Here is a 23,768-nt window from a genome sequence, read left to right on the forward strand (position 1 = left end):
AATAATACAAAAACAACACATACGGCATCACCAGCCGCCATTATGGATTCCTACCGTACGGAGAATGCTTTCTCCATTGCTGATTATTGCGTGTTCGGTGGGATGTTACTCATCTCCAGTGTTATCGGTATATATTTCGCTTACGGTGGCAAACAGAAGAGTACTAAAGAATATTTAATGGCTGGTCGTGATATGCCGTGGTTCCCTGTTTTTGTATCGCTACTGGCTTCTTACTTATCTGGTATGATAGCTGTATTTGTTGTATAAAACACCCCTGTCTCACAGCCCCGGGGAAACATTTTTCCTGAGTGGGAAAAAAAAATCCTATTGAAGTCCCGATGGAGATGAAAATTCTATTGTTCCGAGGTTAAAAAATCCAATGGGATGGTTTTGGAGTGCAATTTCTAAGAATTGAACTTCGAATGGGAATGAAATCAAAGTCAATTTCCCAGTGGGGCTAAAATTCCAGGTTATTTGCCCACCAAGGACGAAACTTTTGCCAAATTTTTCAGTGGGGCTGGGGTCCCAGTGGGTCTGTGACACAGGGGTGTTATAAAAAGCATGTATGTCTTTGTTGGTTTTATGGGTTTGTTTCAGAGGTGCACGCTGAGCGGGCTTAACGATCTCTTTTACCAGATTCCAAATTCGTTACGTGCTTTCTTCCGTTGGGGATTCGATATAGCAATAACTACTTCATGATGGATTAATCTTCGTTATAAAACATCCAACTATTTTTAAGCTTTCGCGGGATGTTCTTAACTTTTTAGGTCTTATGCCTAAAAATGTTCTTAAATGTTCTTAATGTCACCATTCTGTGTGTATTTGTGTGCAATTTCCTAGAGTTTTCGTGTTTTAGAGAGTCCATAAGGCCTTAAAATTCCGGCAGGTTCATAATGCATAAAACATAATGCATATTGCATAATGCATAATGCATAATATTTGAAAAATGTCAATTTTAGAGTCTACAATAAGGAGAATTTGAAAGATGTTACTTTCAACAAAACAAATATACCATTTTCTACCAGAAAATAAAGGGTAGAAAGCTGTAAATCTGTATTTTAGATGATGAAGAAAATCCATGATCCACTGAAAATGCTTGTCGCCATTTTGATTTTCATAGTTGTATTTTACAGAATGTAGTATAGTGTAGAAAAAACACGAAAATATCTCCTCCGTATATTACTTTTCGAAAGCGAAAACTCGAAAACGTAAATTTTATAGCAAGATCTTTATTCTGGGTTTTCTCGGAGATCTTTTTTTCGAACAATTTCTAACAAATTTCAACGGGTTTTCCCTCTTACAAAGCATTAACCATGCGAATGCTTTTTGTTAGATAAACCAATATCCAGCCAATATGAAGTAAAGAGCTTAATGCGAAAGCTAGATCAAAGAAAATAGACTTCGAATCATTTTACATTCGAATGTTTAAATGTGTTTACCTTTTTTTGAGAAAGAAGAAGGGGGAAACCTTTCTGATCTGTTGCATCTTCTTATTATTTATGCTGGCGGAAAACCCTTTGTGGTTATGATTCGAATGTTTTCTCTTTTGTTCGAATTCGAAAAGTAAATATCATGTCTGGGGAAATCCCTCTGATTGGAATGTTTACTTAGGAAACTCTTCTAAACAGGGTTTCACGGTTTTAGCCTCTACAAAGGAGAGTTTTAGAAAATATAAAATCGTTCTGTAAATTACACAATACTATTATGCATTATGCAATATGCATTATGTTTTATGCATTTTGTACCTGCCGCTTAAAATTCCCTCAACTTCTTAATATTTTGGTCACCAAGCCCTTATGTTCTCATATTTTTGTTTGTTTTTTAAATTGTGTACATTAGAAAAACCTTTCACAATTTTAATAACTTTCGTTTTCTCTATATTTCATAGCTATCACGCTATTGGGTGTTCCGTCAGAGATTTATACATATGGTGTGCAATATATCGTCTTGTGCTTCTCATACTTCATTCTGATTGGTGCAGGAGTCATTATCTTTCTACCAATCTTCTACAAGCTTCAAGTGGTCAGCTCTAATGAGGTGAGAAGTCTGTCGGTGTTTTTTACACTTTTGGCAAAAACGTGACATTAAATTTTCTAAAAAACGGTTTTTCTTGAATAAAATGAATTTGAACGAGCATTTTGGGATAAAATCTTCCAAAAAGGTGTAACACACGAGCTTAGAACTTTTGGTTTTGGTCCCAGGAACGAAGAAGGATCCAATATTCCAAAATATTAGATTTTAAGAAATTTGGAATTATGAGAGTTAAGTGGCTCTTGGATCGATTCTGATTGTCTGAACTTGTTACTTGATCTCTATATTTTATGAAACAATGATGAAAAGCACTTTTGGATCCGAAATTCCATCCGAAAAACATCTCTGAACTTGAACATTTATAAAAAATGCATTTCGTCGTTAAATTGGACTGATCTCAATCTAAAATTAATCAAAAGTCACTTCCACTTAACTTTAAAACATTCTTAGATACCAAAAAGTGCGGTTTCGCGAGCGTTTTGGGATTAAAAATTTCATTTTAAAGTGGTGAACCTACCTCAACCCCAACTTGTCGCAAAATGGAATTATTAATCCTTCGGGGCTCTAACTGAGCTTATTTTAGGTCATTAACGTAACGACATATCATGCAGTATCATGCATAACGTAAAAAATCAGTTTAGAGCCTTGTAGGATATTTCATTCCAGACTAAGACGTTCATTTCTGATAAGGCAAAGTATGTTACTTTCAATGAAGAATTTGATAATCCATAGATGCTCTATTCTAGTGGAAAATCTTATTTTTGTGTTCTTAAGAGCCTAAACCTTCCAAATAGTTAAATTTGAACTACTTAATATCAAATAAACATACTACAATCCTCAGTTTAAAAAGGTTTGAACTCAAAGAAACATTAGGAATAAGTTATCCCAAACTGCTCCCAGCTGGAAGATTTTTTATTTAGGAATAGAAAATACATAAATGCTCCATCCTGCCAAATTTCAGTTCTAAAGCCCCATTAGATCAAAAGTTATTGCTCATGGAATCCATAATCTATTTTCATTATGGAATCTTTTAATCCTAACGTGCTCCTAACTTTAAGAGGTTAAGTACTGGTTTAGTTTCTCTAGAAGGCTCGGGAAAAATGAAATGGAATCTTCAATCCTTTGCCGATCCCCTGATATCATATTAAGAAAAGGTGCATTTTGTATTTATTTTTAAAACCTGTTTAAAAAAACTTCATGTCTTTGCCAAAAGTATAAAAAACACCGACCTGTACACCTTTCAATTGTAAACGCCATAAAAGGGATTGGTTTCGAGTTTAACAGAGAAAAAACGTCAAAATTGTTTGTTTGTGAGAATATTATTGCAAACATTCCATACATTTTTTATGTTTTTGGCAACCTCTAACCGAGCTTTCTCGCGCTTAAAGGATTGATAGGTGTATCACACTGGTCATTTTGTTCTTTCTAAGGGAATTTAAAAAAAAACGAGGAAGTCAACCTACCGTAAGGTCTTATATCACTTTTTACTTAGAAACTGAACATATTGATAATTGATTTTCTTACTCTGGCTGCTAAGTCAATCTTTCCTATCTCTGAAAAAGAGTGAAAAAATTTTTAAAGGGGACCAAGTCATTTATTTAAATAAATACCACGAAAGTTTTTTGGCTTTTGAAATTTTAAGTGCTCTTCAGGTGGAAGCGCTTATAATTAAAGGGAAGTTTTCTTTTTAAATTGGAAAAATTATTGTCGTGAATATTTAGCAGAGCTTAATCAATTGTTTGGAGGGGGACTGATCCCTATTTGGTCCGGGGGGGACTAAAAATCCCCCCTTACAATTTTTTTTAATAGCTTTTTAAGGGATTATTGTGATATGGCCTTAAAATTTTAGGACAATTCCTAACTTTTATTTTGGCTCTTTTCTACACAAAAATATTTTTTGTCAAACATCCAATTATGCTTACGTGAGCAAATTAAGATTTGACTTAATTTTTCGGTTCAAAATTCTGTATTTTATTGCAAATTTCAAATTAAGATATCTTTTTATATGGGAATGCTATGAACTTGAAATTTTGAGAGTAGTTTTGTATGAACTTGAAATTTTGACAGTTATTTTGGAGACTTTGGCGCCCCTTAGGGGCTTTGTATTGGAAATTTTTCAAATCTGATTGAAAATCGTTGGTAAGGAATTCATTTGGCTACCAGAATATGAAAACATAATTAAAAAATCTTTTCTACATCAGGAGATGTACATCTACTTCAAAGATATAGCATATTTCCAATAAAATTATCAAAAATTTGAAAACGAAAGTGCTGACGTCATCAAAAAAATTGGTCACGTGACAAATTTTTTTGTATAAATTGAAACTTTGCATTAATATGTATAATCCTACCAAGTTTCATACTGATTCCACCATTTTTAGAAATTTTACAGAGGGGGATCTTTAGTCCCCCCCCCCGGCTTTTTATTCTTCAAAAAAGCCCGGCCCAAATAGGGTTAATGCGATGTTTTTTAGAGAAAGTTGGTAAAGGAAATGCTATGGATTAGCTAAACTTCTTTTTATTTTTTAGTATCTTGAAAAACGTTTCACGCCTGGTGTCAGAAGTCTTGGATGTTGCTTGGTATCACTACAATACGTAAGCATAACTTCTCTCCCATTCTTACTTATCTTGCAAGCCAACCAAGGCTTAAAGCGAACCGAGAGAGCAATAAAATGCAGCTCTTGCGAAACTCGTCGCGCTAGAGATTAAAGAAAAACCTCTCTGTATTGTATCATCCATTTTTTGTTTCTTTTTAAATCTGATATGTAAAATTTTTTGAGGTTAGTAAAAAGTGAATGCAAATTATATTCTGGCTTTAGATAAAGTGGACAAAAGATTCTTGAATGCGAGTGACAGTGACTTAACATAATTACACCAGATTAAATCGTCAACGGTAGAAAGTACATATTGGTCCAATTTGAGGCCTAATTGGTTGCATTATTCAACCCTCGTATATAATAATTTTGCACAATTAAATTTAAAATCCATTCAGCCATTTTGCAAAAGAATGGTAGCCGCAAATATTGGTTTTTGTGTCTCGTGCCTTTATCTCGCCTTGGAGGTAATGAAGTTAGTCAAAATGTATTTTGAGGTCTTTGAAGTCATCGAAAAATGAAAGAACCAGCGTGGTTTTTTATGCAAACATGACTTTGAGCAACTGGAAGACTTTAAAAAAGTGATGAACCGCTCCAGCTACATGTTACAGGGATGGTAAAATTAGAAATAGCTATTCCGAGTAATATTTGCAAGTCTTCTGAAATTTATATCCATTCCTGAAATTTGAGTAAACAAAACAAATCAATAATTATGTGTGATTTAAGAGGGTAGGCTGCAGTCGTTTATAATTCGTGTAATACAGTAATATAGGTGTTATATGTTATCACAAATGTTGTTCAGTTTGTGTTACTACCATACCTCCACTCTCTTTTAAATTTGGTTGTCTAGTATGCTCATGAGAAAGCTATCATTTCTAAACTTCTACACCTACGAGAGCGGTACACGCATTAGGATGACTAAGCCTCCACTTTGTCCAACATTTAAAATAATATGATGAGAAAATTGAAAACGTTATATCACACCCATCTTAATTTTTTTTCTCAGATCCTATATCTTGCTGTTGTTTTGTACGCCCCCAGTTTAGCTTTGGAAGCTGGTAAGTCAGTATGTTTGTTTATGACAACCATTTCCCGTTGCTAGGGTTACAGAATGTATTGTGCTCCCGCTGTTTTAGTCTGCCCGCTCTTCCCTCTATTTTGAACTGCTCTCAGCAGGAAAAAGATATTTAGAGATTTTATTATGTCATCGATTTTATACTCTGGAATACTTTTTAGCCAATAAAATCTCGTAAGATCAATCTCATGAACAAGCTTTAAAAATTTTAATTTTGACGATGCACTCTTGAACAAAATCTCTCCTTGGTGCTAAATTGGGATTTTAGTCGAATATTCATGTCCCGAAAGTATGAAGAGCGGCATTGAGAACTCGAAAATTTATGCTGTTACGTCTTCTTTATTTTTTAGTGGCAGGAGTTCCTCTCACAGCAACCATTATCAGTACTGGATTAGTATGTACATTTTATACTACGTTGGTAAGTCTCTTTTACGGCTTCTTTTGTGTAACCTAAGTGCCTTGAACAACCAAATTCTCTACTTCACAAGCCTAATCTGAGTTACATTCCGATAATGTCTGTCCATTTGTCACCCTGTCTTTTTATTTGTAAATATGGGAGAGCAGATGTAAAGTTATGAATGTTCGATTTGTTCGACTTCTCCATGCATATCCTTTGGTCTTGTCTATGAATTTTACAATATTGAGCCTTGCAATGTTTACCATATCAATGTGTTGTTAGATCACGTAGATGGTCAAAATTATGGTATACTCCAGAGCATTGATATTTTGTTTTGAAGGATGTACATATGATTCGTGAATCGTGGGGGCCCCCAATCGATGGGTGTCGATTTCGGAATTTTGAGGGTTTTTTTATTAATCTTAATATCTTTGCTAATTTTAGGGTGGAATGAAGGCTGTCATTTGGACGGATGTGTTTCAAGCATTTGTCATGGTAACCGGACTTATTGTTGTCATTATCGTCGGTGCCGTTGAATTGGATGGGTTTGGAGAAGTGTTCTCACGGATACAAGCTGGTCAAAGAGACCGTGTTTTCGAGTAAGTGTTTTAGTATTTCTTTTCACCTGATCCAACTCATTCAATCCTTTGATATTTAATATAGTGTCCAGTGTTAGATCGAATATATACCTGCATATATTTTACATTCAATAGAGTCTCTTTAACTCGAACCTCTATTTTGAATATCCCCTTATATCAAACAAGTCTTCTTATCCCTTCAGTTAACAATACCTTACTTTGTAACTCGAAAGTTCCTTAACTCGAAAAAATTTGTGTTTCCATGCGGGTTCGAGTTATGGAGACTGGGGAGACTACACTGTAAGAATCAAATATGTTTTTTTTTGAAATGTTCAATTATCGAGAGTTCCAGATAATTATTCCTTACTTCTTGTTGAGTGCCCGATTCAACCTCGTATACTGATAAAAAACCCTATTTACTTTACTGATAAAGCATGATGGTTAGTTTGGCTGTTCGATTTCGAACATGCATTTTAATTGCATCAGTAAATTACCGTTGAACTGTTCAAAAGTGATCCGAATTTGAGTGTTATACTGTGACGAAGGGAAGTTAGGCGATTGGGGTCACCCTTTAGTTATTGAGGGGACCTCTCAGATCACTTATCTGTTCCTTCGATCAGGGTATCCCTTATTGGGGATAAGTCTATGGACACGTAGTAAAGGTACGCTAATAGATTTCAATCAACATCAATTCTGTTTCTCCAATTAAGCAATAAATATCAAATAAGCGTAACATAAATAACATCAAATAACTTAGTAACTCTGGCATGTAATTAACGATAGTTCTCTTTCAAGTCCTTCTCCTTCAAGTTCTCCTTTTCAAGTCCTTTTCATTCGAGCTCTCCTTTCCAAGTCTTTGATTTCTTTCCTTTTTTCACTCATATTCTCTCGCCCTATTCAGAGGTCTGAGCTCGAGGGCCTGAGCCCCACTCTATTGATGTCTATTCATCTTTCAGTTCATTAATATCGTGTTGGCTCAGTCCCAACCTCCTTTGCATTATTCATTATCGTTTACTATTCATCATCATCAACCTCACAATACTAATATTGAGTAACAAAGAATTAAAAGTCAACCAGTTTCCTTTTGAATATCATAACTTAATCTATTGGGTTTCATTTTTACAAGCATCTTTGTTTTTACAATGTTAAAAATTCCAATATATAATATATAAAAGTTCCCCTAAGATATTATCCATATTGGGTGAAATAACCGCTCCACAAAATATCTTCAAATAATGTTTGTAGGTGATAGTTGTATCTCCAAAAATGTTCTTCCATTCTAAATTTTGTTCATCTTTGTATTTAAACACTTTTTCACTTCGTATTGCCGTAAAAGAATTAGAAAATGTTTCATCGTGTTTCAACTTCATACGACTCAGTTTCGTTTTTGTGTTCCATTCCAGCGATTGCTGCATAAAATCCTAACCATCTGGTCTCTTGATCGTTCTCCTCAACGACAACTGTATCTGAAAGCTTGCATCCAAACTGCCTGATCCCTGGTCATAGGTGGTGGAGTTTGTTTAACTTTGGGTTTTGGGACTTCTTTTTTCGTTGTTTTCGTTTTTGTTGTACCGAATGGAACAATTTTCTTGTCTGATAAGACGTTCTTGACCAACGTGCTTAGTTGAACCATCTTGGATTTGAGTCCAGTGAGTCTTCCTTCAAACTTTTATGTTGATGTATGTCTTTTCGTTACAAGTGCGTTTTGTATACTGAATCTACAAGACTGACCACTAGTCCTTTTATACCCTTTCCCTTTCTCTCTTTAGTCCGTTCTCTTTATTAATTGCATTTAACCATTTATGAGTAATTAACATTCACTGGGTACTTTTTAATGAGTCTTTTGTTATGATGTGAAGAGAGAGAGATACAAAAGAAAACTGCTTTCGTGGTAAATTAATTATGAAAGAAATAGTATCTTCGCGAATGACAGTTTTCCATTCAATTCTCTTTTTCGTTTACACAATACAGGAAATGTCCGTCATTTTTGACGGTTGACGACCGCTCGCTGACAGGCGTATGATTTTTCTTTGCTCGAAAGGTTCAGTGGGAAAATTCGAATGACTTAATTAGATTAATCATAATTCTGTCTTTTGATATTTACCGGTCTTCGTTTATCGAATAACTATTTACTTCCCGGAGTATACCTTTTTGGGGATAATTCATTCCGTGGTCGGCCATGAAAAATATTATGTTTTATACCTCTTTGGCTACGCTGCCCCCCCCCCCTTTTACGCTGGTACTTTATCCACTGCATGCTCGAAAATAGCGAGTTTATGTATTTGCGCTTTTGAGCAAGGGTAAAGTGACTGAAGCGATTTGGAATGACCCGCAGTTCTGACCCGTAAAATCGAGGACGGTAAAAGTGCTGATTTACCGTCGTCCTCAGTTGGTCATGATCTAGTCAAATTAGAACCTTACCGTCTCCGTTGCTGAAAAACACACATACTTAAACTCGGTAATAACACCAATAAGGGCCGGTGTAAAAAAACTCGAGGAATGTTTTTGAACTCTTCGAAATAAATTTTTCTTACTTTTCCTTCTTTCTTTCCCTTTCAAAATATGGTTTCCCTAACAAGCATACGTACGAGTACGTTCTATGAAGAATACTTTCATTTTCCAAGATTTTCCAAATTTCTTCTTTATAGGATAATAGGTTGGTTAGGTTATAAGGTGTTCCAGGTAAATATAAAAAATGATGTTTATAGAGAGATCTTTAAAATTTAAGTCGTTTTTCAACAAATTTTGGTCCAAGTATTCGAAAATTGAGACCCTTGAGAGGGTTTTTTTCCTTTTTCTTCATCCCTTTCAGAGAGTGGGTTTGCATCCTTTAGGGATCATTGAGTATCTTTAATGCTCGAAGAAACCCTTGATATACTATATTTATTAGAAGTCATCGAACCTCGGAACCTCTTTTTATCCTTTTTACGAGAAGCATCTAACTTATGTTCCCTTAAGGCCGGTCTCCACTTGCGCGCGCTGCAATCGCACTTCTTCGAGCAAATCTTCCACGCTATTGGTCAAAAGAAAAATGAAGCAACTCCATTGGTGTGATATGACGTAACGATCGCGCGCTTGAAAAAAAAGTTGAAATGTGTTCAACTTTTTTTTCGTGCGCGCGCTACATTTTTATGACGTAATCTTTTTTCCAAGCAAAAAGGATTGAAGCCAAAAAGTGCGATTGCAGCGCGCGCAAGTGGAGACCGGCCTTTATAACTATATGTGATTATGTCATTCAATCTTTATAAATCAATATTTGCAAGTGAAGATTTATGTTATCCTTGTAGCCTTGGCCATTGTTTTAGAACCATTAGGTCTGAAATATGTTGTCCACTAAAATATTGATGAAGAGACCCGCCAATCTACGTAATCAAAGTATTCCTGACGTTGTAACTGGTAGACTCCCTTTGTTGAATCAGATCTAAGATGATGTTTCGGCGCCGGCATCATCGTTTTGTGATGTGTGAATGGAGATGGTATCCATCGTAAACATTGTCATGAATTCCAATCATTCTTTTGCTTGGTAACGGTGTGTTGTGGTCACTCGTGATTTCATGGTTCATAAAAATTCAGAGCATTCAAAAGCTGAATCAATTTCTTAAATTACAGAGGGATCAGTCCATGAATTATCACAATTTATTACCTATATAAGGGCACGTGGGTCTATAATGCTCTGCATTTATATCTTCTACACCCCTCTGCTAAAATACGATTTATCTGCGTCATTAGAGAGGCTGAGCATTCAATGGAAAAGTTGGATCTCTCTCCTTCAATCAAGATCAAATTCTTTAATTAATCCCTAATTAGGTGATTAAAAAGTTCCCAAGGCTTCCTCTTAGCCTGTATAGCACAATATTGTTTTTCATTGAGCATACAGAGGCTTTTTCAATGCAGGCTACCACTCGCGCGACAGCTAGCATCCAAAACAAACAAAATTCCATAGACTACTAGCACGAGCGCATCTATTTCCCATTATGAAAGAGCTATACTTCATTAAAATAATTTCTCTTAGCTCCCGACATAATAAATTAAAGACCTATTACTAACTTTTATGACTTTCCCGCCTAGCAATTCTATAACAAATGGAACACAGTATGCCATGTGAGTGGAGTCTCGTGTCTCAGCATTAATAGTTGCTACGTCAATTTTATCAATAATAAACCTTCCTTTGCATTTTAAGTGAAACCGTTGATTTCGATCACTGCAACTCGGCATGAATGCGTATATGTTCTGACGTAGTGAAAAAAACTCGATTTATTTCAATTTTGCCACTCTATTGCCACTCTCCAGGTAAAATATCCGTCCTTTAACCGAGAAAACTACTTACCTATCAAGGAAAACTTCGTCGGGGAAAAATATTCGTCACTTGCTGGTAGTTGGTAAACGCATCAGACCGGGGAAAATTTTCGTCATTTGGCCAAAATTTCGTCACTTTTCCCCGACGAAGTTTTCCCCGATAAGTTATGTTTTTCTGGTCAAATTTAGCCCAAAAAAACCTAGCATTACAGTGTATCTTGTCTTATTTCCAATTTCACACCCGTATTGGTAGTTTCTCCTGTTGACCCTGTATGTCGGATGGAAATGGTTATTTAGGTGTGTGGCATTGGGTCGATGAATGTGTACGAAGTGGCAGTTTTTACACTAGGCTTAGATAATGCGGTATTATTCGAGCATTTTTTTTGAATTATTTCAATCAATGATCTTTACTATTGATTTTGTCGTATATATTTTTTGTTCGGATTAATCTGCTAGTTCTGGGTTTAGTTGTTAAACTTTTTCTTATCGAAAGGTAGTTTTTGGCTTTCATTAACAGCTCTGTATTGCTTTCTTCATGCTAACTGTTTTAAAAGAACCTAAAGGGTCATGCGGATGTCCGTCGGGTTACTTGCATTGAATCACTGAGTACTCTGTTTATAATCTTTTTTCTCTGTATAAACACACCCCCTTCTCACAGACCCACTGGAAACCCTTTCCAATGGAAAAATTGGCCAAAATATCGTCCCCAGTGGAAAATTATCCTCAAATTTTTGTCCCCACTGAGATGTTCAAATAAACCAATCCTCACTGCAAAGTATTCACTATTTTTCCCATCCCAACTGCACTTTCTGAAAAAATCCTACCGGGTCTGTGAGAATGGGGTGTATAAACGCACAAACCACTGGGAGAAACTATAGAGTAATCTGTATATAATCTTATTCGAATTACTGAATGCCGAAGTATTGTCGTGATAACTGCTTACATTCCATAGTAACTCCTGAGTTTTTGGGTTTTACTATTCCTGGAATAACTTTATAAAGAAGGGGGTGGCTGCCAAAATGATTAATGGCTTTCAAACTTTCCCATCGTATGCTAGTAAATAAATCTAATCCGAGCTTTGTCCTGGCGCCAGACAGGAATATTCCGCCCCTTATTTTAACCACTAATGCTTGTAAAGGGGTGTTTCGATGTGGTTTTGGTATTTATAATGAAATGAAAGAAAATTTCATCTTACAGTGTTTTGGCACAAATTATTTTAGTATACTGTGAATGTGGTAAGATTTTGGCGCGCCATTTTAAACCCGATATATCTATCGATATATATCCGTGAACACGTAATTCAACGGTTGTAAATCTTGAAATTTAAATTGTACAATTATGCGTGATGCAAGAGGTGGTCCACCGCCATGACTAGCGTCTCCTACACATTTTTAATTAACCCAAATTAACCACCTCTTATTTCGTTTAAAATTTGTGGTATGGTATCACAGATTATATTACAACCGTTTGATTAATTGTAGCGGCTTTGAACTGGTTACAAAATTGTAGGTTTTGATAATTTCAACTAATTTTAGAATCTGACTTCACCTGTCCCCCATGCAAACAGTTGTTTTCAATTCAAGGTTAAGGTTTCTGTGACAATAACAAAATGTCAACGAGGCGTGGTTTTGATAAATTTATCCTTCGATTAAGTAAAACATGAAACTTCCTTACAATAGTAGACCACCGTAGGTTCAGGCCAAAATTTTTGCTTTCAAAAATAGACTGTAAACGTGCAGAACAATTTCCACCGAAAATATCTACCCTTAAAGTACATTTTTTCCTCCTTTTGAACTTTAGTGTGCCCTTTCAGAACTTTAAAAAGAATTTTCTTAAGGATTGTACGAGATAAGATGTGAGGTAACCAATCGATTGTGCTTGACATGATATTCCTCTTCTTAGACTAAAATTAAATAAATATACTATGCATAATGAAAGTGTAACTTTTGCGCTATCAGCCTTTCGCTATTGGGCTTTTGCAGAAAAAAACCGTGCACCCCTGTTGAGGAGGTCCAACCTTTTGTGACCTACCCCCTTGGAATTCCAGGCAATTTTAGGATCATACCCCTCTGGAATTCCGAATTTTTACAAATTCTCAATCATTACCCCCTTGGAATTCCGCTTATTTTTGACGGATTTTCGTCTTCCCTTATGGAATTCCACTGCATTTCAAGCCTTACCCCCTTGGAACGGAAATGGACCTCCTCAACAAGGGGTGCACGATTTTTTTCTGGAAAAGCCCATTTCGCCCCTCCACGTACGAATTTTCTCTGAGTTAATGAATTCTCCTGCATGAATACTATAAAGGTGACGCTTGTGCGCATTACATTTGGGAGTCGTAATGCTTGTTGTAATGTAGCCCACGGTCCACTTAAAGTTTTTTTTATAGACTGGATGGCGCGATTAAGTGGCTCTGTTGTATATGGTAATATGCTTTTGCTTTGGAGAACAGTCCGCCAAATTTTAGATTTTTTTGGAAGGTAAAAACGGATTGCATAATAAGGGATTGCAAATATGTTATTGATGTTTGTTTCTCATTTTTTATTATATCTTTCAACTTCAAGTAGTTTCATTGTTATTTGGATTTTTAACATTTTCTCTCAAAATGGCGACCTCGCCAAACGCTCCTAGTCTACTTCACTGGACTAAGCGTCATGAGAAATTATCAAAAAGCAAAGTTCAGATAAAGTAGACTCTAGTCTAGTTGTAATGGGGTATTGATTATGGAAAATGCTAGTTTTAGGTTTGTAAAAGCTACCCTTCAACCTTTCGAGGGATTTTAACATTGCCTTTAGATCATTAATATATTGCCATTTTACTATTCATCTATTTATTTGTTTGGCACGAGCCTAGAGCTGCGCGTGCTTCATCAAAATAAGCCTCGGACAAACAAGTATTCTATTCAGACTCCTTTCGAGAGCAAGCGTGAGAAAGTCACTAATGAGTAATTAATTTCTTTTGTCAAAGTACTTAATGACAATTAATAGGGAGAGATAATCAAATTAAGACATCGGAATAGGAACCCTTATTTTTCATACCTCTCTGTGAGAAAATATGTGAAAGTCAAATTCTAATCCAATTTGGAAGTTGATGAAAATTTTTCTCCGCCATTAGACTTCATCTTTGATTTCTCGACTTAATGTCTTTAATGATGGGATAGCAAAATAGGTAATACTGGATTATGATTGCAGCTTTTTGTTTTTTTAATATAAGATGCATCATCAATCTTATTTCCCAATTCTTTGAAGTATCCCTTTTTAGTCAAGTTCATCTTATACATAATGCCCTTATTCACTCTATATAATTTAAAAAGTCAACACATCAAAAAATCAACGCAGGTCGAGAAAAAACCCTTGATTCATCCCTTTAATGAATAGTCCTTTGGGAGATGGCAGTACCATCTCTGATCTCTGATGTATCTTTTCCTTCTACATGTTTTTTTATAAGAACATCTAAAATTTAGAGACTTAGGATGTTGTGAACTATTTGACTTTTAAGCCTAAAAATGTTCTTAACATGTTCTTCTTAAGAAGTTGGCTATTTTAGAGTCCATGAAGCCTCTTAACTTGTTCTTAACATGTTGGCCTCCATCGAAGCCTTATGTTCTTATATAGTTTGTTCTTATAAAAAACGTGTACTAATTTCGGCAAAAGATTTTAGACCAAGAGAGCAGTTCAGCTTTTCTGAATTATTTTTAACCAAAATTGTTCTGTTGATTCCTCATCTTGAAAAAACTTGAAACCCTCCTCTGATTTGAAGAATATAGAATATCAGTAAGAGAGAGTCGTCTAAACAACTAAATTAATCAACATCAATTAATGATTTCCTTTTTTTCCGCACCAGCTTCAACCCTGACCCGACCACACGAAACACGTTCTGGACACTTTCTATTGGTGGCGCATTCACTGCTATGCCTGTATGGACTGTCTGTCAACCTGCCGTGCAACGATTTCAAGCTGCTAGAAGTCTCAAAGAATCCAAAAAGTAAGTGCTGTTTTCTCTTAAGCCACAAACACAATGAAGTTTGTGAAGACTTTTTAGGAAATTCATGAAATTCATGAAATTTAGGATTTTTAAAAAAATCGAAATTTTATCATAATGTAAAAAGGATATAAATTTCTGGTTTTAAAACAACGAATCTATAAGCGCTTATGTCCATGCACGAGAAACCATATAGCTTCATGGTTTTTAATAGTACATGGAAAAGATTTGAACTCTAGCCCCTTAACTCCTCCCTACCCAATAAGCCTCTAAAACGAGCTAGAGCTGTTCTTCTCCCTTTTTTCTTTTCTAGAGATTCCTTGTATACCCAATTTTGAACTTGTCTAATGTCTGGATAAAGAGAGCTTTGTCTGAATCATGGATTAATCGATAAATTAATCGACGTTAACTCTAAGTTCTTATCTAGCATTTTCATCTTGATCTTTCTTAATTGTTTTGTTGATTTTCCCACAGGATAAATACCCCCTAATTATTCAGTTTCTCACAATCAAATCGGAACTAAACCTTATTTAGCTTTTGCAAATATTTGATATGGGTGAAGGTATAATAAGCTCTTACGGTCTTTTCATCAATTAACCTAATAGTTAAATGGAAGGTGAGTTGATTGCACCATATATTCCATCGTGTTTCTTCCACACTCAATCAAAAACCCATCAGCCGAAATAAACGGGAAATAAGGGGTCTTTAAGTCAGAAAATATCGGATTTATGTGGACGGAGCCTCTGAACATGACCCTTAGAGCCCCCGGGGGGGGGGGGTGTACTTGGGCGGGTATGTGCGAGCCATAAGAGTTCCTTTTTTAAACCTTTGAAAGTCTCAAAGCAATTGATACTCTGAAAGGAGGGTCCCAAAATTAGGAGCTCCCTAGAAGGGTCATAAAGTCTGGTAATTTTGAGCTAAAATTGGAAAAGTAGTCTCTCAAAGGGTCGCAAGAACGACGAGATTCAGTCTCTCAAAGGGTCAATTCTCAAACTTTCGCTTTGACATACCTGTCATCTCGCGAACCTAGTGAGTCTTAAAGATTTCCTACCAATTCAATCAATTTTGGAATATTTTTATTTGGTACCCCTAGAGACCCTAAAAAGGAAATCATGACCCTTTGCGAGGGTCCATTTTTGTGTTTTAGTTGTTTTTTCTAATCCTAACCCAGCACTTATTTTTGCCCAAATATCCCCCCGGAGTTGATATTGTTTTTCAATTTCTTTGCAGAGCTCTTGGAATGAACATCATTGGTTTGATTTTGATTGTGTTGTTATGTGTGATGGATGGGTGTGTCATTTATGCTGTTTATTCCAAGTGTGACATCGGGAAGTTTGGTCTTGGTTATGTCACCTCAAATGATCAGGTGAGGTTAAACTTCATCCGATTCAGGTTATGCACGACTGCCATGACTGCAATGAACTTTTTAACGTTATTTGAACCTGATCGATTCAAACGGGACTCAAACCCAGTCCCCTTTCATTTAGGGTTTCTTTACAAGAGTTGATGAAAGTATTCAACTTTTTTTACGATACAATTACACTGTTTACTTTTTTTGATTAAACAAAGTCGTTAAAATCTTTAACAATAAATTAATCTAATTACCTGCAGGTCTTACCTTACTTCATCATCGACAAACTGAAAGAATACCAAGGAGTTCCTGGACTTTTCACTTCTTGCTTATTCAGTGGTGCTCTCAGGTAGGATAGTTTAAGGTTTATCCTTCTAATCAAACGTAAAAGACCAGGGTTTTTTTTAAATAAAATTGCTTAAGTCTCTGTCTGTCTGGCAAGTTCTTTGTGCTAAAGAAAAGTTTATATTTGTATATCTGTTTTTAATTTTTTCATTGGTTGATAACAAAATTTCCATCGATGCAAATAATATTTTTGGGACTAAAATCCCATTTGATCTAAGGCACTTTTATTGATATGCGATATGGAAAATCTTGATAATCTAAAAAATGTCGTGTTTTTCTTCTCAAAATTATATTCTTCTCCCGTTGATTTTTTTGTAGCACTGCTTCTTCAGGATTGAACTCGATCGCAGCAGTTTTATTGGAGGATGTTGTGAAGAAAGTCAAACCTGATATTAATGATGCCGCCGCTACCAGAATGTCCAAAATTATCGGTAACTTCATTATTTAAAGCTTTTATGATTGTGGCCGGGTAGCTCAGTCGTTAGAGCATTTGCCTCACAATCTAGTTCGATTCACGGTCAACGTCAACTCAGCTCAGCGAATGAGTGGCATAGATCAGGTAGTCTGATCTAGGCGGTAGGTTACTGGGAGCTGAGAGTGGATGTGGCGCTCCACCTCAGCAAATAGAAAAGGGGATAGACTCCCTCTCTCTCGGCTCCACTGACAGCCACCAGATGAATATACTTACTTATGATTGAGATTCACTTTCTTAACACGTTCATTGAAACCGAAAAAAATCACCTCTTTGAACTATTTGAATCTTATCAAGTTTGGCTTTCACAGGCTCTTTCTGTGGCCTCAGTTTTTTTTTCAAAAATGCAATTTTACGTCACTTACAACCAATCAGCTATTGGGTCCGTGATGTAATCTGAGAAGACATTGCAATGGTGCATATCATGAATAGTTCAAAAAGTCTGCTACAGTGCAACTCAGTGACTCAACTTGATATATGTCAAACAAAATATGTCAAACACTACACTAAATTCCCCTAATAATAAACTAATTATAAGAGCTTCACCTTCCTTTACTTTAGCCTGTGCTCTTGGATTTCTTGTGATCGGTTTATCATTTCTTGTCTCCAAATTTGGAACCATGGTTCTTCAGGTAAATTGATAATAAACAATATCTTTGACAGTTTGTATTTATATTATATAAACCTATAAATAATTACCTATCTGTATATTTCTCTTCGGCTAATCTAAATGGGTTTCTACAATTACAATGTGAGTCTAAAAGCAGATTATTACCTTAAGGGAAGAAATTCGCGGTTTACAGCTCAAAATTCGGAAGTTTCGCGGAATTTAATTTCGTGGTTGAGAGGATGTTTTGTTTAAAATATGACCATTTTGGCCTAAAAAGACCAATTTTATGGGTGATTTTTTAAATCATGAGAATATTCGTGTTTCGCAGAATTTAATTTCGCGAATTTGTCGAAAAACCTCGAAATTAAATTCCATGAAATTTTTTTCCGCGAAAATTTCTTCCCTTAAGTTATCAGAGGTATCAAAGCAAGATTAAACTTCTCTCTTTTAGTTGGCATACAGTATTTTTGGTATCATCGGAGGCCCATATTTAGGATTGTTCTGTCTTGGAATGCTTGTTCCCTGGTCTACTTGGAAGGTATAGTTACCCAACATTTTTTTCATTGATTCAGTTATAAGCCTTTTCTAAAGCGAAAATATTATTTTTAATAAACAGATTTACAATCTAATAAAATTTTATAAGGTGAGCAATTGTCCGCTTTCAGCATGGATCTTTTCTTCGAAGTCTTGTAATTGAACTTCCTATTTAAAAAGTTTCGACTCATACAAACCAATATTACTAGGTAAAGATTTTGTAAAAAAATAGTGGCGCATGGTCTGGATTTTCTTGTAAGCAATTAAAGCCTGAGGGCTAGTGAAGAATCTTCAATCTTTTACAGACAAGAAAAGTGAAGTCTTTAGATTCGCGCCGCATTTGGAGCGACGGATTGAACCATGTTATTTCTTTATTTTCAAGTGGTTTACTTTTCGAAATTCGTTTTACTTTAAATCTAAAGCTAGTGTGAAAACCGAACTTGTCACGCGTTTTGGATGGGAAATAAATGGCTCATCCACGAGATTCGACTCTAAGACTTTCGGGTTTTTAAACCCGATGGTTTTAAACATAATATTTGAGAAAAAAGGGGAATTCCCCAGGAAGTTTTGAAACCACAATCGACTTGTAAGTGCTCTAAATTAGGTTCGAAGGGTAAAGTTTTAACTCAGAGTTTTAACGCTAGCCTTAGGACTTTAGACCCTAGGATCTGAGGATCCAAAAGTTCAAAAAAAGTCCAATAAGGCTCAGAATATAGCCTAGAAGTCTGATAACCCATCCCAAATTGAAATATTCGATTAAATTAAAGAGATAGCCCAAAATCGACTTTCTCGCCGGAACTTTAAATCTTGAAAAAAGTTAAAATAATCGGAATTCTCAATTAATTTCGACCATGATTGTAGATTCATGCGGTTATTTACTGCATCGGTTACTGTACAGCTAAGCTATTTAACTTTCTTTTCAGGGTGCTTACTGTGGTGTAGTAGTTGGCGTTAGTACAACATTATGGCTTGCTGTGGGTGGTATTATCTATCCGCCCAATAAACACGCCCAAATGGTTGATGTGAGAGAATGTCAGGTGTATAAAGATTATCATAATCCGAACGCCACTATGTATGAACAATTACGTAATGATACCAAGATACCAAGTATTGTCCAAGGAAATGGACTCGCTTATCCAACTTTAGAATTCAACGACCACGAGTAAGTTGATAGTTTTATATCAAACGATTCAAAAGACTTTTTTACTAGTTCTAATTGGTTTTATAAGGTCAGAGATTGCGTAAACTATTTGATATATGTGATCGTTTTAAACCACCCAGAGCTATAGCCAGCATTATCAGGCGAGACCAATTTGATTAGTTGTTTTACCGACCCTAAAATTCCAAAAATCGAAATAAAAATCAAATTGATTTTGTTAGTACATTTTTATTTTCATTGCTTTACAGGCTGCCAAACTTTCGATATTTGGTAGTTCTTCCAAGGTTTCGAGAATTTTAATGTTCAATTTTCAATTTTATCCATGGATTCGAGCCGTTATGTCTTCTTATATTTTCTACTTCGCATTTTTGTCAAGATGAAGTAATTTTTGCTGCCTTTTTAGGAGATTTTGTGAAATTCTACTTTTATTTTTATTTTTTCGCCGACCGACCGACCCTCTTTTTTGGGTAGCTTGGCCCATAAAACAACAAATTGAATTGGCCTCGCCTCAGTGATATTTTGTAATTTCGAAACTTTTAAAATGAGAATAAGAAAACCGTTGATTTGAAAATTTGTTCTTTTTTTTCTTTTCACGTGAACAGTATCTCGTTAGCTTCATGGTATTCGATGTCTTATCTTTGGTATGCAGCCATTGGTGTCTCTTTCACTTTCGTTACCGGTTGTTTAGTCAGCTTGTTCTGTAAATGTAAGTTCTCAATCAGTCTCTACAACTTTCTGTTTTTTTATCTGGGACATGTTTTTGAGACTTTTGAAAGAGTGCAAACGGCACAAATTAATATAGAGATGGAAGCGGGAGGACGATGCTGACATGGAAGAGATTAGAGTAACAATTACTTTAATTGACAGTAATATATTGATGCATATAATAGTCTAAATCGCTGACCTCTATACAATTCCTTAAGTGACAAAAGGAGCACTAACCTGTTCGACGATGCAAGCAGTTTAATGCGATTCTAAGCTCTAGTTTAGACGGCCGACCTTCTGCCCTGTCTATTCTAATTGTTAGAGTAAGCAGACAGTGGGCACAAAGTTGGCAGTTAAAATCTTTGCTTGAAAAAGATTGAAAGAAGACATTGCATTGACGTGGCTTAGGTTGGACGCATCTGCTTACCACTGCCTCTAAAAACTTTTTGAAGCATTCTTCACGTTTTGATTTTTTAAGCCTAAAATTGTTCTTAACGTGTTCTTATTTTCACCATTTTTTGAATAATTCTGTCCATGCTCTTAGAAAAGGAAATGTTCTTATAATTTTTATTTAAAAAAAACGTGTGGAATTTCTCACTGATTTCCGTTTTTTCACCATCGGCTCAGTGACGAGGGGCAGATGTAAGGGCTAATAGACAGCCAATCTTGATAAAGTAGAATTTCTCACTGATCTCCGTTTTTTCACAGACGTGTTAAAAGAGGAAGAGGAAGATGTGGACGAAGATTTATTGTTCGATTATTACGGCTTCTTCCAATCACTCATCCCCAAGAAATGCCGATCAGATAGTTATGAGATGAATAGGAGCAGCAAAGGAAACGAGGTAAATGTGATGCTATATACCCAGGGGGCATTTTCTAACATTTAGAAGCATTTTCTAACATTTAGTTTAAGAATGTTTTCTCCAAAAGGCCACTGATCGAGGGGAGTTTTGTCTACTTTAGACCGATTACATCACGAGTTCTGGTTTAATTTTACCATTTTTACCATTTTTGGTAAATTTAGTTTCTTCCTGAATTATGGTTTGATTTCATATGGTAAAGTTAGTTTCGTCCTAATATACTCAACCACATACAAAAACGCATGCAAAATACTATAAACCTAGTTCTTGACAGAAAGAAATCAAGGTTGCTAACATGAATTGACCAGGTATCCCCTCTTCTACAGTATTCTTTAGAATTTCGAAGTTTAAAGGAGGACCATACAAAGACGATAGTGCAGTATCAATCCTTATGAAGTATGAAGTTACTTATTTCGTAACTCATTTGCAGTTAGAACGTTTTTTTCAGTAAGTAATTTTAGTTTAGCAGTGAAATCTCGTTCGTGGCTTTGATACTCGGAATTCGAAACTTTATTTTGAAAGAAAAATTTGTCTTAATTGAAAAGTTTCTGAAAGATTTTAACTGGTGGCAAGCAATAGTTTAGGTTTTGCCATCTAGTGTTAAGCTTATACATTGAAAATATTTTTATTTAATTAAATCAAGTTATTTTTCACCATCTTGAGAGCAAATGACTTAAAACTGTATTTTCCTCGTGGAAGTCTAGTTTGACCATCAAGAGTCATTTCTGATGATAATCAGTCCATTTAGATTCTTAAGTAAATAATATATTCACTGAGAGACGATAAATACATTTAAACCAGACCTTGATATTTTATAAGGACTGCAAATATTTAGGTGCACAACTTTAACCTTATACTAACTAACTGAGATTAACCTTTTTATAATTTTTAGGAATCATACCCTTTGAAAGAACAGGAGGCTTAACTAACAAACAGAATTTTTCCGATCGGTGAGTTGACCTCTCTGTCTCTTTCTGTCGTTTAGAAAACAAAACTCTCCATAGCTCGGACAAATACCTTCCTCCATTACCTAAAACCTTATGCATGACTCAAACTAACTCAAAAGGTTTCCCACTCTCCCATCAAAAAATTTGGATTAACACAACACGACTAAAACATGCACATTTTATTCACACCCAGGGCTTACTTATAATCTTCTTACCAAAATATCCCTATAAATCTCACCATCTATTCTATTTTGTTACGTCCTCGAAGCATTTCTTTGAAACACGCTTGTTTAGCAAGCATTACATATTATTTAATAAGCTTTAAAAAAAAGATAAGGTGATTTCTTTACTGTATCTTACATAAAAGATTGGACACTGGTTTACCAGAGTTGAATCTCATCAATGTCTCAACAATGTAATTTCACACCCGATACTCTTTCACATAGTACACTCTTTTTACTTTATAAGCACGCGACAAATTTGGTTTGCTTAGAAAAATTTCTCTTTCAGTCTAACATTTCAAGGCAAAATATTCTATCTTATTGATTCCATTTTATAAACAAAATTTGAGTGATGAGCTTTTCTACCTTGGACATGCTTAACATTATGCTTATTTTTTATCGTTTTTTTACGGATTTTAGCCTCAGTTTGCTTATAAACGTTATGCTTATAAAAAGATAGTTTAGCAGTGAGGGTGAAGGTTATAGTTATATTTGATAAATTTTCTTTTTTCCGTATTAAATTCTTCTCTTTTAACAGATGAGAGTAATGTCTCAACAAACTTCAATGTCACCGTTGTACCAAGGCGATTGATACACAATCGACAACACCTTTCAAAACCTCGTGTTGCGTGGGTGTTGACTGGAATCGAGCAATTCATGATGTTACGAAAAATATTTAACTTTCATGCTTGGTCATGAATGTACATTAACCTGGATGTTGGGAAAGACACTGAACCATCACACTTCAATCAGAGACAGCACCAAAGGTTTGAATATATTCAACCTGTTTATAATTCAATATAGGTTGAGTCCATTTCAGACTTAATTCTAACCTTTGATCCACGTGTATATAATGTGAGCTTAATTATGTTAGAGCTATTTAGTTTACAATTTTATGATTTTTAAAATGATTTTCGGGTGGGATAAAATATCATCGTTTGATGCAAGTCTGTTGCATGCATTTAATTATCTCGGGGGTGGTTTTATCTTGGGTGATGGGATATTTTTGAAGGGGTTCTATTTTTATGATATATTTTAAACCTTTTATATATAGTATTTTCTACATTTTTTCTAGCATAAACCTGCATAAACTTGGATATTTTAGCTCATATTTGATATAAATATATACATTTTTTATCGTATAAAACCATTTTTCGTCGAACTTTGGTTTTCATTCCATGAGATACTTCATCTCCAATATCACAAAGAATTGTCTAGGGATCTGAAGTCACAAAAAATGACTTCACGACCATTGACTTTCAAGCCCGAAAGGCTAGACTCGAGACTCCTGGATGGGAAATGAAATCCAAAACGCCCGCGCGTTGTTTTTACATAAACGCCGGATTGAAAGTAAAATCCATCGCTAGATTTAAAAAATGCATTCCTCAAAAACAAAGGAGCCTCTAGATACTATCCCTCGTCATGATTACGGCGCCTTTTAGGCGCGTTCTGGATGGCAAATAAGGGGCTTCACTTTTTTTTCTTGCCTGGGAAAGGTTTATCTGGCACCCGATGTAGAAATTTTCTTCCGACACGCTAAAGCTCTGAAGGTCGGGAAAATTTTCAACATCTGGAAGAAATACATTACGGAATTTCGCCTGACCGCGTAATT

The 23,768-nt window shown here is 35.4% G+C and overlaps 1 protein-coding gene across 3 annotated transcripts; it reads left to right on the forward strand.

Annotated features, from left to right (window-relative positions):
* LOC136800463 (sodium-coupled monocarboxylate transporter 1-like) lies at positions 1–23,303 on the forward strand. Of its 3 annotated transcripts, XM_067057121.1 has the most exons (18): positions 1–241; positions 1,889–2,037; positions 4,561–4,626; positions 5,632–5,683; positions 6,051–6,118; positions 6,542–6,696; positions 14,815–14,955; positions 16,183–16,318; positions 16,564–16,652; positions 16,967–17,079; positions 17,682–17,752; positions 18,182–18,268; positions 19,188–19,426; positions 20,026–20,129; positions 20,837–20,970; positions 21,881–21,938; positions 22,695–22,923; positions 22,961–23,303. In XM_067057121.1, exons 1-16 carry the CDS (start codon positions 43–45, stop codon positions 21,911–21,913), a joined length of 1,836 nt encoding a protein of 611 aa, XP_066913222.1. In that variant the 5' UTR covers positions 1–42; the 3' UTR covers positions 21,914–21,938; positions 22,695–22,923; positions 22,961–23,303. The 3 variants fall into 3 exon arrangements, with proteins under 3 accessions (XP_066913222.1, XP_066913221.1, XP_066913220.1); XM_067057120.1 differs by lacking the exon at positions 21,881–21,938; XM_067057119.1 differs by lacking the exons at positions 21,881–21,938; positions 22,695–22,923; positions 22,961–23,303 and adding an exon at positions 21,315–21,398.
* Positions 23,304–23,768: the final 465 nt, after the last annotated feature.

The sequence above is a fragment of the Clytia hemisphaerica genome, unplaced genomic scaffold (genome assembly GCF_902728285.1).
Source record: "Clytia hemisphaerica strain Z4C2 unplaced genomic scaffold, Clytia hemisphaerica genome assembly, whole genome shotgun sequence".
Classification (NCBI taxonomy): Eukaryota; Metazoa; Cnidaria; class Hydrozoa; order Leptothecata; family Clytiidae; genus Clytia; species Clytia hemisphaerica.